We start from the raw sequence: 14622 nt of genomic DNA on the forward strand, positions 1-14622 counted from the left end.
AGTTGCTGCGAAATATTAGAATTTGAGAACTTCTGTGTACTTAATAATGATACAGAAAGCATTATCATAATATTCTGCAGCAGACTTTTCCACCACAAATCATCCTCACAACAGATTTTTCAAGGTTCAAAGCATAGATAATGTTACCTGCACAACATCCAGAAGGAAGATTGGCATGAAAAAGGCCTTGGCATTCAATGTCATTTGATAGGGCATTCCACCAATGGCATAACATAGTTTCCTTGACAGTGGGATACCTACGACTTTCTGCAAAAGACAAAAAAGGCTAATTTTTATAACATGATTCCTGTCTTAATCCATGGCTTCATCATACTCTTTTCTTTATTGGAATAACATGGTATTCTAATTCCAATCAGCTTGCTATAAATCCTTCAGCAAAGACACAACTTGTGCATCTTTCTTCTGAATCAACATTTTCACATTGGGCTGACGAAATAATAAGCAAGGTACACTCAGCAGTTTGGCATGGATATGAATTAATATTTAGTAATTTTGAATGTGACATAAGAAAAAATATACATGGATTACATCGTTTATTTTAATAATACACAGAATTAAATTGCAAAATACAGACCTGAGAAAAACTGTTGCCTGAATGAACAAATGAACCAAATTGTATGTTGCATTTTTACAGTTCTATGCCCATTACGGTTAAATAAGTTTCAAAATATATCAATGAGAATGTTTAAGGTTTTATTTACAAGGTTTGGTATTAGTATCAGATGTTGCTGCCCAGGATTTCATTAATGATGTCAGCAAAAGAAAAGTATAGGTGGTATCATACCTTCCCTCCTTGTTACAATACTATTCATCTTTACCCTGATATCTACTCAAGCCTTTTGCAGCCTTTACATGTAGTCAAATACGGGTAATGTATACTCCTATTTTATGTGAAATGTGTAAAGCTTCGTCGATGTTTCTAAATAAAACGTGCCTTAATATGAATAGTTATATTACAGTGACACAGTTTGAAACCTGGTAAACACGAAAACTAAACTAACGAGTAGTTTGGTGCGGTAAAATCTACATTAAAACGCTCAGAATCATAAACTCTTTAAAAGCACGTAAAAGGTGATTTTACCAGTTTTTCGTCTTGTTCATCCTCGTTAGAGCATGAAACATCGTTTATTTGTCCATTTCCAGAATCAGCCATGTTAGTCCTTTCTCTAAAACTTATAACTTTGACGGTACGCATTTACACAGGCGTAGAGCAAAGTACGCCCTCAGATCTCCCTAAAACATCAGGGACTGATATTTATGTACTCGTCAAGGCAACTCTGTGATTGGATTGGCTAAAGCAAAGTAGAGCTCCTCTTCATTGGCCACATACCACAGCGACTCGTACCACCGGGGGCGTGCCTAGACTGCGATGAGACCTGGGGCAGAGAACCAAGAAGAAATGTAGCTCTCTATGAAATCTTTACCAGATATCTGTAAAGTCAAACCCAGCAAGAATTCAAATCTTACTATGAGGGGCTTTGGTTTTATACTAAAACTGCATAAATGAATACGTTGTTGCACATGTATATTTATTTTGAGATTACTTTCATATGTGAGTACTTAACTAATATACACTCAGAATTGCATGATGTCAACAAAAACATAAAAAAACACAGGGCATTTTTGCCGCATTCATAAAAAATTCAGTATCGTGCATTTGTGCTAAATACACTAAACCAGGGTGATTGATAACATATCAGCAAGTTGAAGTGTTTCAATTTATACACAGGGTGCATGCTGAATTCACAATTTCAACATACAAAATAGATGAACATGTGCAATTCATTATAACAAATATTGTTAAATATTTAATAAACTGAATATAAGTGACAGATCATCGGTTGTTCCCTTTTGTCAAAATAGTGACCGTAATTTTTTTTTTCTTTTTGTAGCTCTAAATATTTTATTGAAAAATATATCAATGGATTTCCAGCAAATATACATGTGTCTCAGTGAAATATGTGCAATGTCACATGTTTAGAGTAAACTGTATGGTAGCGCATTCTCCCTGTGTCTGAACAGGCTTTCTCTGGGTGCTCAGATTTCTTACCCAATCTAAAAACGTGTGTTGGATTGGCTGTGCAAACATTCATCCATTGTACCCAGTGATTCTGAGTCAGCTCCAGACCCACTGCTACCCTAAACAGAATGGGAAAAGAAAAAAACTGGTCTGATCTTACTGACAATTCTGATGATTCTGATAAAGTCTTACGCATGTGGTCACAGGACTTTCTGTCGCATAGATATTCTGATGATTCTGATAAGGACATGTTGGCATGCAACCTTCTGTTCCTATGTTCATGAAAATATTATGCTTGCTAATGATCCCAGCACTACTGCACAGAGTGTTAAACCAGCTCAGGGTTGCTGTGGGTCCAGAGTCTACATGTAAATCACTGGGTGTAAGGCGGGAACACACCCTGGAGGGGGTGCCAGTCCTTTGCAGGGAGAACCACTCTTACACATTCACTCAATGGACACTTTTGAGTAGCCAATCCACCTAGCAACATGTGATAGGGAACAACTGAACAGTCCATTTTTGAAGTTGGGCTGGAAGCCAAATCGTCAATACCAAACTGTTACGGTCATAAATGTTGAAGGGCAGCACGGTGGTGCAGCAGGTAGTGTTGCAGTCACACGGTTCCAGGAACCTGGAGGTTGTGGGTTTGATTCCCACTCCGGGTGACTGCCTGTGAGGAGTGAGGTGTGTTCTCCCTGTGTCTGCTTGGGTTTCCTCCGGGTGACTGTCTGTGAAGAGTGTGGTGTGTTCTCCCTGTGTCTGCGTGGGTTTCCTCCAGGTGACTGTCTGTGAGGAGTGTGGTGTGTTCTCCCTGTGTCTGCGTGGGTTTCCTCCAGGTGACTGTCTGTGAAGAGTGTGGTGTGTTCTCCCTGTGTCTGCGTGGGTTTCCTCCAGGTGACTGTCTGTGAAGAGTGTGGTGTGTTCTCCCTGTGTCTGCGTGGGTTTCCTCCAGGTGACTGTCTGTGAGGAGTGAGGTGTGTTCTCCCTGTGTCTGCATGGGTTTCCTCCGGGTGACTGTCTGTGAGGAGTGTGGTGTGTTCTCCCTGTGTCTGTGTGGGTTTTCTCCGGGTGACTGTCTGTGAGGAGTGTGATGTGTTCTCCCTGTGTCTGCGTGAGTTTCCTCCAGGTGACTGTCTGTGAGGAGTGTGGTGTGTTCTCCCTGTGTCTGCGTGGGTTTCCTCCAGATGACTGTCTGTGAAGAGTGTGGTGTGTTCTCCCTGTGTCTGCGTGGGTTTCCTCCAGGTGACTGTCTGTGAAGAGTGTGGTGTGTCTGCGTGGGTTTCCTCCAGGTGACTGTCTGTGAGGAGTGTGGTGTGTTCTCCCTGTGTCTGCGTGGGTTTCCTCCGGGTGACTGCCTGTGAGGAGTGAGGTGTGTTCTCCCTGTGTCTGCGTGGATTTCCTCTGGGTGACTGTCTGTGAAGAGTGTGGTGTGTTCTCCCTGTGTCTGCGTGGGTTTCCTCCAGGTGACTGTCTGTGAGGAGTGTGGTGTGTTCTCCCTGTGTCTGTGTGGGTTTTCTCCGGGTGACTGTCTGTGAGGAGTGTGGTGTGTTCTCCCTGTGTCTGCGTGAGTTTCCTCCAGGTGACTGTCTGTGAGGAGTGTGGTGTGTTCTCCCTGTGTCTACGTGGGTTTCCTCCAGATGACTGTCTGTGAGGAGTGTGGTGTGTTCTTCCTGTGTCTGCTTGAGTTTCCTCCAGATGATTGTCTGTGAGGAGTGTGGTGTGTTCTCCCTGTGTCTGAGTGGGTTTCCTCCAGGTGACTGTCTGTGAGGAGTGTGGTGTGTTCTCCCTGTGTCTGCTTGGGTTTCCTCCAAGTGACTGTCTGTGAGGAGTGTGGTGTGTTCTCCCTGTGTCTGCGTGGGTTTCCTCCAGGTGACTGTCTGTGAGGAGTGTGGTGTGTTCTCCCTGTGTCTGCGTGGGTTTCCTCCAGGTGACTGTCTGTGAGGAGTATGGTGTGTTCTCCCTGTGTCTGTGTGGGTTTTCTCCGGGTGACTGTCTGTGAGGAGTGTGGTGTGTTCTCCCTGTGTCTGCGTGAGTTTCCTCCGGGTGACTGTCTGTGAGGAGTGTGGTGTGTTCTCCCTGTGTCTGCGTGGGTTTCCTCCAGGTGACTGTCTGTGAGGAGTGTGGTGTTTTCTCCCTGTGTCTGCGTGGGTTTCCTCCAGATGACTGTCTGTGAGGAGTGTGGTGTGTTCTCCCTGTGTCTGCGTGGGTTTCCTCCAGGTGACTGTCTGTGAGGAGTGTGGTGTGTTCTCCCTGTGTCTGCGTGGGTTTCCTCCAGGTGACTGTCTGTGAGGAGTGTGGTGTGTTCTCCCTGTGTCTGCGTGAGTTTCCTCCGGGTGACTGTCTGTGAGGAGTGTGGTGTGTTCTCCCTGTGTCTGCGTGGGTTTCCTCCAGGTGACTGTCTGTGAGGAGTGTGGTGTTTTCTCCCTGTGTCTGCGTGGGTTTCCTCCAGGTGACTGTCTGTGAGGAGTGTGGTGTGTTCTCCCTGTGTCTGCGTGGGTTTCCTCCAGGTGACTGTCTGTGAGGAGTGTGGTGTGTTCTCCCTGTGTCTGCTTGGGTTTCCTCCAGGTGACTGTCTGTGAGGAGTGTGGTGTGTTCTCCCTGTGTCTGCGTGGGTTTCCTCCAGATGACTGTCTGTGAGGAGTGTGGTGTGTTCTCCCTGTGTCTGCGTGGGTTTCCTCCAGGTGACTGTGAGGAGTGTGGTGTGTTCTCCCTGTATCTGCGTGGGTTTCCTCCGGGTGACTGCCTGTGAGGAGTGTGGTGTGTTCTCCCTGTGTCTGCGTGGGTTTCCTCCAGGTGACTGTCTGTGAGAAGTGTGGTGTGTTCTCCCTGTGTCTGCATGGATTTCCTCCGGGTGACTGTCTGTGAGGAGTGTGGTGTGTTCTCCCTGTGTCTGCATGGGTTTCCTCCGGGTGAGGAGTCTGTGAGGAGTGTGGTGTGTTCTCCCTGTGTCTGCGTGGGTTTCCTCCGGGTGACTGTCTGCTCCGGTTTCCTCCCATGCTCCAAAAACACACACTGTTAGGTGGATTAGCGACTCAAACATGCTCATAGGTGTGAGTGTGTGAGTGAATGTGTGAGTGTGTGTTGCCCTGCGGAGGACTGGTGCCCCCTCCAGGGTGTATTCCCACCTTGCGCCCAGTGATTCCAGGTAGGCTTTGGATCCACCGCGACCCTGAACTGGAAACTGGGTTACAGATAATGGATGAATTAATAAATAATGATCATTTCAGGTCCTAAGACATTTGCACACTACTATTAAAATTTGTCCTGCACACTCTGCAAAAGACGTAGGAACCTGCACAAAGCTAAATTTGTATATTCTTGACACAACCTTCTATGGGGTTTGGCCATTTTCAGTGCATCACAATAAAATAGCTTAAAAGTCCTGGGGTGATGTTCTGAAGACTGAGGGCTTAAAAATTCCTGTCTTAAACATTTCAGTGTCCAAGAAACCATGTACAGACAGCACCTGAACAGGAATAGCAAGGCTGGATTATTTTCAAAGCTGGCTCATTGCTAATCAGAGAGTGACCCCTCTCATCTAATAAACCTGTATTGGCTCCAAAGACCAAGTTCTTTCTGTAGAGATCTGTGTGTTAAATCCAGCAGCAGTGCAACATCAGCTATTTTACACAGGTCTAAACTCAGAGCCCATGTTAGGACTGGTGAGTGATTGGGATTTTTATTTTTTTTTAACAAGCTCGAAACCAATGCTTGCATCCTGTATCAAACCCATTTACATTTTTATTTGATTTATATTCACCCTTTATATCGGTTATAACTATGGTACATTATTGTTTAGGCTGAGGCTCTAGAAAAGTATTTCTCCAGCACTGTAGGGGGCAGCAAAGTGTAGAAAGTGAAAAATGAGGAAGGAAACTGCTCAAATGTAGTGACGGGAATTTCGGCTCTTTTGGCTTGGCTCTTCATAAAGAGCCGGCTCTTTCGGCTCCTAAATGGCACTTTGTTTTACCACTTATTTCCACTGGTACAGAACAATATTACCTACATTTTACATTACTATATGGACAAAATATTATTGTTCAATATTAAAAATAACAAATAGTGTTGCAATGGCCAATTGTTTTTATGGCTGTCTTGTAATAACTCATTGATGGCACTCACACATTCAATTGTATAAATAACTGGATTTTTATTTAAACACCTTAATAAAAAATCACTTGTAAACTCTGAAATACAGCCAATGGAACGCAAAAGGTAGGTATTACAAAATAGCTTATTAAATTAAATAATCATCCATTTCTGGGTAATAAAATAAAAATACTATAATAATAAAAAGAAACAAACAAACAAAAAAAAAACAAATACAATGCAAAGTGCAAAACAGCAGCATTCAACGGTAGTGATTAAAACAACCACAACTGTCAACAAACATTTAACTGATTTAACATTTTCTTCAACTATTTTTTGGAAGGCAGATTTGTAATTCAGGAAAACCACGTGTCTCAGCTTGGAGGGTTGGAAGTTTTGAGCTTGCTTGTTGTTCTCTGATTGGTTGAATGACAAGACTTAGAAAAAAATGGCTCGGTCTTAAACGGGAACCGGCTCTCATCGTTCACTTACAAGAGCCGGCTCTTTGAACCGGTTCGTTCGCGACCGACACATCGCTACTCAAATGCCTTGAGGAAGGAAACTGCTCGACATCTTGATGTAATGGCCTTTTCCTCTTGTAATGCACTGCGGTCCTCTGAATGTTAGACAAGGAGTCCTGCCGTATTTCTAAGTAAGTACTGCTTTCATAGAACAGAGAGTTATAGGTAGCAGGAATATCATTGTACTTGTAAAAGAAAGTTCTGCGTATAAACTGCCCTACAACTCCTGTCTCAAACAGAAACTGAAAGCAACGTCCAGAGTAGGCAATAGTATAACTTAAAGTATAGTTTAATGGAATTGTAAAAGGTAATCGTGCTACCAGAAGAACTAAATGATTGTGAATTATTTACATATGGCATAACCTCCGTTTAGGGTCAGAAGAAAGAGTTGTAACCCTGTGTTTGGTCGATGAAGGGGAGGAAGAAGAGGATGGGAAACTTGGAGACAAGAATGGACGTGAGTCAGGTACCTGAATGTTTGAGATTCCTTTTTAATTTTCAGAAACGTCACATTTATTTGTTAGGCTTTCTCAATATTTAATAATTTAAGGGGAGTACCTATCGCCAGTTAATTTGACCAAGAGCTGGAAAAAAGTGTGACTGACATGTAAAATGATCACAAGTCTATGACAAGACCTATTAGAGGTCGGCAAATGTCGGTTTCTATTGGATATTCAGCGGATATTCGGGTTTCGCCCCTCCCCCTGCTCACAAGCAACGTCCTAAAATCTCTGAAACTTCATTATCTTAGTCGTCGAGGATCAGCGAACAAACTACAGTTATTATATTTTGCCAAAATACCCCATCTTTCCACTTCGCGGAGTAAATTTACTGAAAATAGCCGGAATGGTAGTAGCAGTAATAACATGGAAAGGCATTGGCATCTTACGTTCGGGTGACAGTGTCATATGCCAATGGTGTCGATTTATATTTTGGTTGCAGTGGCCGATGAAATTGACATCCGTTTTTACATTGGCATATACTCCACTTCATTGTTGAACATCTGCCAGTAGCCTAAGTTTAGCTAGCACATGGATGTTTAGGATATAACTAGCTCAGGTATGCTACTAACATGTAAACGGACCAAACAAGTAGCTAGCTAACATGATACAAACATAGCATCCCATATTCGCACACATATTTGCTTTGATTGGGTAAAGGCTGATAGAAACTGAGACCCATCTGTTTTCTTTTTGTGTATTTCTTCAGTGTCCAGCACTTCCTGACCCAGTTATTGAGGAGATTCTACTGAACGTCCCGGCTCAGCAGGTGATCAGTGTTTGTAGGCTAGTGAGTCGCGAGTGGAAGTCTGTGATAGACAGCACTTCTTTCTGGAAAGAGAAATGCCGCAGAGAAGGACTGAAACCCCGCAATCCTGACAAAAGCTCAAGAGACTGGAAGGTTTTCTACTGGCTGTACAAGAAACGACGAAATCTTCTAAAGAATCCAAATGCAGAAGGTAAACAAAATACCTACCATGATTATTTGTTACCTTCAGAGGCTTTCTTTAGATGTTAATGTGGTGCACTATTTGCAGTTAGCTATTAAGTGTATTCGGCTCCACAGATTCACATTTAATGTTTCAGTGATTTTAAAAATTTGTTTCATAATTCTGTCATTGGGAGATTCAGTGTTTTGATGTGAGAAACGTAGCTCTTCAGACCATTCAATCTGCCAGAAGTAGTGGATGGTGGTCCATCACAACATACTTCCATTGCTCCACATGCTCTGCACATGCCAGTGAACACCTGTGTCAGAAAAGGAGCATTTTAATATAGTTTAATTAAGTAGTATTACCATTGCAACATCACCCATGTTTTCTTGTCTAGAGAACATTAAGAACGGCTGGGAAATCATAGAAAATGGAGGTGACAAGTGGACTATAGAAGGAATGTTTGAGCCTCATCCAGATGAAACAGTAACAAAATGCTTTGTTACGTCTTACTTGTAAGTTTTTCTCTCTGCCTCCTCAAAATTAGATTTAATCCATCAAATCATATTGTAGTCAGAATACACTTTAGACAGCCAGGGTCTCCTCCATATACAACATGTTATAATAAAAATATTAATGTGCAATTGAAGCTTTCATTTTCATCATATATCAGCCCATGTGTGAAGCGGCAGCTGATCAACTTGGTGAAAGAGGGATACCATCCTGGTTTGCTTGATAAAATACAGCCTGACATTGTGATATCAGACTGGTAAGCTATAATTCAGTTTTCATAATTCTTTCACTTAAAATAATTGATGTTTGCATAATATTCAACTAAGTTGATATTTTTATGCAGGTATGCTCCAAGGGAGGATTGTGGTAGTCAGTATGAAATATGTGTGGAGTTGCTCAATCGAGAAAAGAAGGTCATTAAAAGCTTTCGGCCTGAGCCTGTCACCTTTCCACAATGGAATGATCCGCAGTGGAACAAGGTTAATGTTAATTCTCTCTTATTTCTCTACTACTAATTTTATATTTCTGAGCTGTAATGTGTATAAATTGTGTTATCTCTAGTTTATTTTTACTGTTGCCATCAGAGAAATACTTGTCTTTTCCTGTTCCTGAAAAGGGAGATACGTGTTTTTATGATCATTTCAATTTCTCAAAAACTCAAAACAGTGCATTTCATTGTAAAGCCTAATCAGTTAAAAGAGAATTCCATTGATTTTCAAGACTTAAAGGATCTAATAAGGTAATCTGAACCTAATAATGGATCCAGAAGTGTAGAATGTGTAATTGTTATATGTTATAGGCACTAATCAAACTAAATATAGCAATATCCCTGATGTTGCCATAATAAAATTAAAGTAACCTATGCACCTAACAGATTAAAGTCTGTATCATACTGCTGGTTCTAGCCCAGAGACCATACAGTCTCTTCCCTGGTGGCAGCAGTCTGAAGAAACTGTGTAGTGAGTGAGAAGGATTGCCTGCCATTCAGAGGGCTTTCTGAGTGAGGCTTTAGCTCTTCTCAGCTTGTGGAGGATGTAGAGATGCTGGTGGACCTTCCTGGCCAGAGATGTTGTGTTGATGCTCTAGGAAAGGTCCAAGAAACTTGATACTGCTCCCCCTCTCCACGGCAGTAGTGTTGATGGTCAGAGGAGAATGCTGGGTCCTGTTTTCCTGAAGTCCATAGCGATCTCCAGTCTTATGAACATTCAGAGAGAGACAGCTGTGCACGTACCACAAGGCCAGGTGGCTCATCTCGCTCCTGTAGTTTGTCTCATTGTTGTTGCTAATGAGACCCACTAGAGTCGTGTCATCTGTAAACTTAATGAAGAGGTTGGAACTGTTGTGCGTCAGCAGGGTAAATAGAAGGGGGCTCAGCACGAATCCTTGGGGCCCCCGATGTTCAATGCGATGCTGGATGTGCTATTGCCAACCCGTACTGCCTGTGGTCTTCCAGTCAGGAACAGCCAATTCCACAGAGAAGGGGTCAGCCCCAGTCTGTCTAGTTTGAGAACGAACTGTTGGGGGATGATAGTGTTGAATGTGGAGCTGAAATTAATGAATAATATTCTAACATAAGACTTCTGTGTGTGAGGGCTGAGTGAAGGGCAGTGGAGATGGCATCATCGTGTAAGAGATTGGACCGATATGCAAATTAGAAGGATCCAGGGAGGTTGATGCGTTGCATAATTAGCCATTCAAAGCAATTCATAAGGATGAGGAGAGTGCCCCTGGACGGTAGTGATTGAAACAGGGGGCTAGTGGTGGATAGCTAGATAGTGGTGAGATAGAAAGACATTCCCCTTGTGCTTTCCAAGCACTGATCCTGCTGAATGATCTCCTCACACTGGCTGAGGGCTGTGTCACCACTTGATCATTAGGTGAGGGACAGGATTTCTCTACAGTAGTGCTGTTGTGTGCCTCAAACCAAGCAAATAAGTTTTAGCTTAGTTTAGTTCGTTCAGCTTAGAGGATGTGCTGTCCCAGGCCCACGAAAGGGGCTTGTAGTGTGTGATGTCTGTAATCTCCTGCCATGGGTATCTCTGCTGTCACTGAAAGTGGTGAGCCATCCTCCAGGAGAACTGCCTCTTAGCCTTTCTTATTTTGTACACCTCTGGATAAATAATTGGATTATAAAGATGATATAGTGTGTGTGTGTGTGTGTGTGTGTGTGTGTGTGTGTGTGTGTGTGTGTGTGTGTGTGTGTGTGTGTGTGTGTGTGTGTGTGTGTGTGTGTGTGTGTGTGTGTGTATATATCATATATACATAGAATATGACTTTTGAGCTCAATTTTCATTAATGAACAATTATTTGGTTCTTGTTTTGTGTCTAGTTCAGTGACATATGCTCAAGTATTAAAGTCTTAAATAATAAGGTTGTCCCTTGACTACCTGCAGAGGTGTATGGTTTTAAGGGGACCATATATAGACACATAGTGAGTATATATACACAGTATTTGTGTATATATACATACATACTTATATTAAATATATAATAGCATCCACATCTTTTGGATAGATATTTCAAACTCACATATTTGAGTTTGAGTTATTAATCTAAAAATAACTGTCCTGTATCATTTATTTGCTTTTTCATTTTAGGTTTCCCATGTTTTTAAAAAGTATGGCCCAGGTGTTCGCTATGTCCAGTTCACTCACGGAGGGAAGGACACACAGTTCTGGGCGGGCTGGTATGGAATACGAGTCACTAACAGTTGTGTGGAAGTTTTCCCAGCAGACGAAGCATAGTGTTTGCAAGCAGTTCATCATCAAAACTGTGCCTTGATGCCTCATTTAATGAAAGGAAAAATGAAGTAATGAATTGTACATATAATAATGTTAATAAAAATACTCATGTCACATTGTAGAAAACAGATATGACCTGCTATATTTGTAATTAGTTGTTGGCGTTAAGAACATGTGGTCATGTATAAAAGACGTGCACCAGACTAACGGATAATCTAATGATATTCAGTGCTATGTTTATGTTCTTATTTATGTTTGTATTACAGTTATATAAAAACATTACAAAAAATGTATACTAATCTGATTAAAATATCTGTCCTTAAACTGTTAAATGATATTTCTGAATATACACTCTTGACTGAACTGTGTTTGTGTAATATCATGGCCCATATATTACTTTTTGTGTGGCATTCTGAGCAGTCTGTTATGCAATGGGTTAATTCTAGAGAAAAAAGAACATTTTATATATATATATATATATATATATATATATATATATATTCGTTTCCCTTCTGCAATGGCTCACAGTTTCCTAGTTAGCATAGTAAATAAACAGACATTTTTCTGAATATAAACCCAAATAATTACATAAATATGATAGTAACATATAAAATAATATTTGGCACCTGTCACACTCATGCACCAACACTTGTATATGCACTAAATTGCCAAAAGTGTTCACTTAACAATCCAGATCATTGAATTCAGGTGTTCCAATCACCTCAGTGGCCACAGGTGTATAAAACCTAGGCATGCAGACTGCTTCTACAAACGTTTGTGAAGGAATGGGTGGCTCTCAGTGAATTATAGTATGGTTCAGTGATATGAAAGTCCAGTTATGAAATTTTCTTGCTGCTAAATATTCCAATGTCAGCTGTCAGTGGTATTATATAAAAGTGTTTGGGAACGACAGCTACTCGGCCACTAATTTGTATGCCATGTAAAATGACAGAACGGGGTGAGCGGATGCTGAGGCACGTAGTGCACAGAGGTCGGAAACTTTCTGCAGGGCTTCATAAAATCCAAAACCTTGGATGCAGTGGTGTAAAGCATGCCTCCACTGGAATCTAGAGCAGTGAAGACGTCTTCTCTGGAGTGAAAAACTTTTCTGGCAATCCGATGGACAAATCTGCGTTTGGCAGTTGCCATGAGAAAGGTACTTGTCTGACTGCATTGTGTCAAGTGTAAGGTTTGATGGAGTGGGGAATATGGTGTGGTTAATTTTTCTTCAAGGTTTGGGCTCGGCCCCTTAGTTCCAGTGAAAAGACCTCAAAATGTCTCAGCATACCTAGAGGTTTTGGACAAATTCATGCTCCTAACTTTGTGGGAACAGTTTGGGGATTTCCACTCCTTGTTCCAACATAACTGCACACCAGTGCACAAAGCAAGGATCGTAAAGACGTGGATGAGCAAGTTTGGTGTGGAAGAACCTGACTGGCCTGCAGAGAGTCCTGAACTCTCCCTGATAGGACACTTTTGGCACGAATTAGAGCACGGTCTGTGAGCCTATCATTTCTCGTCCTCACATCACAAGTGGGCTTCTGGAAGAACGGTCAAAAATCCCCATAAATACACTTATGAAAACCCTTTCCAGAAGAGTTGAAGCTGTTACAGCCACAAAGGGTGGGCCAACATCATATTAAACTCTGTGGATTAAGAATGGGATGTCATTCAATTTCAGAATTCATCATGTAGATGTATACTCTAAATCAGGCAACCCCCCTAACTTCAGCTACATCTGTAAACCTCGCTCCTCTGACAGAGGTGGTGGTCTAGCTGTGAACTTTAATAGCATGAATGTAACTGAAGTGAGCATAACATCTGCTACATCTTTTGAATACATCTTCATCATAATTTTCTTTGCCACTCAATCTGTCTCAGGGTCACGGCTCTTTTGAATACATTGCGGTTAAATTATCAGGTTCAGTCACTGTGGTGTTACATTGTCGTCTACGTAAACCTAATCCAACATTCGTTCCTGTGCTGTCCGATTTACTCACTCTCACCTGTACAATCTCTTCCCGCTTGTTGCTGCTTGGTGACTTTATTATCCATGTCAAAACCCAAAACTAAATTTCCCTCTGATTTTCTGTCTGTTTTTGATAGCTTTCACTTTACACAGCATGTACTTTTCATACTCATGACAAAGGGTCTGTTCTTCCTCTGTCTGTTCTCAATCTTCATTTTATACTGTTTCCACTTTCTGATCATAAACGTATATTGTTTACTGCTCCACTGGTCTTTCCCTGACGCTCCACAAAAAAGTGTTTCTTTCTGTAAGTCTCAGTCCATTGATCATTTTCTTCTATCTCTACATTTTTTTCATGTTGCCTCTCCCCCCTCATCATCTGAAGCACATGAATTAATGTGCTGCTTTGATACGATAATGTACAGTGTATTTCTAATTGGATTAAAAACAGGATGAAGAAAAACCCTCTCATATTACCTGTTAAATGGTAATAAGACTGAGATCTAATTTACTGGCTGTAAATCAATGCTCAATCACACACCATCTCTGACTCTTCACATTGATAACGTATTAATTTCTCCCTGTGTCATATTCCAACATGTGTCCTTCTCTATTCTTCTCTTTCACAGCCCACACAAACACAGTGGGTTCGAGTCCTGCTCTGGGTGATGTGTTCTCCCCGTGTCTCTGTGGGTTATGTAATTCATTTTAAATAATGTTCATTTCAGGTCCTTAGACATTATATACTACTACTAAAGTGTCCTGCACACTGCAAAATACGCAGAAACGAAAGCTAAATGTGTATATTCTTGACACAACCTTCTATGGGGTTTGGCCATTTTCAGTGCATCACAATAAAATAGCTTAAAAGTCCTGGGGTGATTTTCTGAAGACTGGGGTCTTAAAAATTCCTGTCTTAAACATTTCAGTGTCCAAGAAACCATGTACAGACAGCACCTGAACAGGAATAGCAAGGCTGGATTATTTTCAAAGCTGGCTCATTGCTAATCAGAGAGTGACCCCTCTCATCTAATAAACCTGTATTGGCTCCAAAGACCAAGGTCTTTCTGTAGAGATCTGTGTGTTAAATCCAGCAGCAGTGCAACATCAGCTATTTTACACAGGTCTAAACTCAGAGCCCATGTTAGGACTGGTGAGTGATTGGGATTTTTTTTAACAAGCTCGAAACAAATGCTTGCATCCTGTATCAAACCCATTTACATTTTTATTTGATTTATATTCACCCTTTATATCGGTTATAACTATGGTACATTATTGTTTAGGCTGAGGCTCTAGAAAAGTATTTGTCCAGCACT

At 41.6% G+C, this 14622-nt stretch overlaps 2 protein-coding genes across 5 annotated transcripts in view; one reads left to right on the plus strand and one right to left on the minus strand.

The window, feature by feature from the left end:
* LOC136697481 (sodium-dependent lysophosphatidylcholine symporter 1-like) overlaps positions 1-1241 on the minus strand; it is a 39880-nt gene extending 38639 nt beyond the window's left edge. For all 3 annotated transcript variants that reach the window (XM_066672622.1, XM_066672624.1, XM_066672623.1), the window contains exons 1-2: positions 1103-1241; positions 148-267 (exon numbers count right to left, since the gene is read on the minus strand). In XM_066672622.1, the coding sequence (XP_066528719.1) occupies positions 148-267; positions 1103-1216 (234 nt within the window). In that variant the 5' untranslated portion in view covers positions 1217-1241. The remainder of the gene's footprint in view (positions 1-147; positions 268-1102) is intronic.
* A 5394-nt stretch (positions 1242-6635) lies between these two features.
* On the plus strand, positions 6636-11683 carry LOC136696950 (F-box only protein 6-like). 2 transcript variants are annotated; one of them, XM_066671748.1, is made up of 7 exons: positions 6636-6782; positions 7025-7108; positions 7861-8110; positions 8481-8598; positions 8757-8852; positions 8940-9075; positions 11194-11683. In XM_066671748.1, the coding sequence occupies exons 2-7, from the start codon at positions 7061-7063 to the stop codon at positions 11338-11340; spliced, it is 795 nt and encodes a 264-aa protein (XP_066527845.1). In that variant the 5' UTR covers positions 6636-6782; positions 7025-7060; the 3' UTR covers positions 11341-11683. The 2 variants fall into 2 exon arrangements, with proteins under 2 accessions (XP_066527845.1, XP_066527844.1); XM_066671747.1 differs by having other exon boundaries at positions 7025-7117; positions 11194-11682.
* Positions 11684-14622: the final 2939 nt, after the last annotated feature.

This window comes from Hoplias malabaricus, chromosome 5 (genome assembly GCF_029633855.1).
Source record: "Hoplias malabaricus isolate fHopMal1 chromosome 5, fHopMal1.hap1, whole genome shotgun sequence".
Classification (NCBI taxonomy): Eukaryota; Metazoa; Chordata; class Actinopteri; order Characiformes; family Erythrinidae; genus Hoplias; species Hoplias malabaricus.

What these genes read in the sequence shown, in the direction of transcription:
- LOC136696950 (XM_066671747.1), top strand. Translation starts at nt 7,061, where the DNA reads ATGAAGGGGAGGAAGAAGAGGATGGGAAACTTGGAGACAAGAATGGAC. An exon ending in CAAGAATGGACGTGAGTCAG is followed by an intron (nt 7,118 to 7,860) that starts GTACCTGAATGT and finishes GTATTTCTTCAG; the next exon opens with TGTCCAGCACTTCCTGACCC. An exon ending in ATGATCCGCAGTGGAACAAG is followed by an intron (nt 9,076 to 11,193) that starts GTTAATGTTAAT and finishes TTTTCATTTTAG; the next exon opens with GTTTCCCATGTTTTTAAAAA.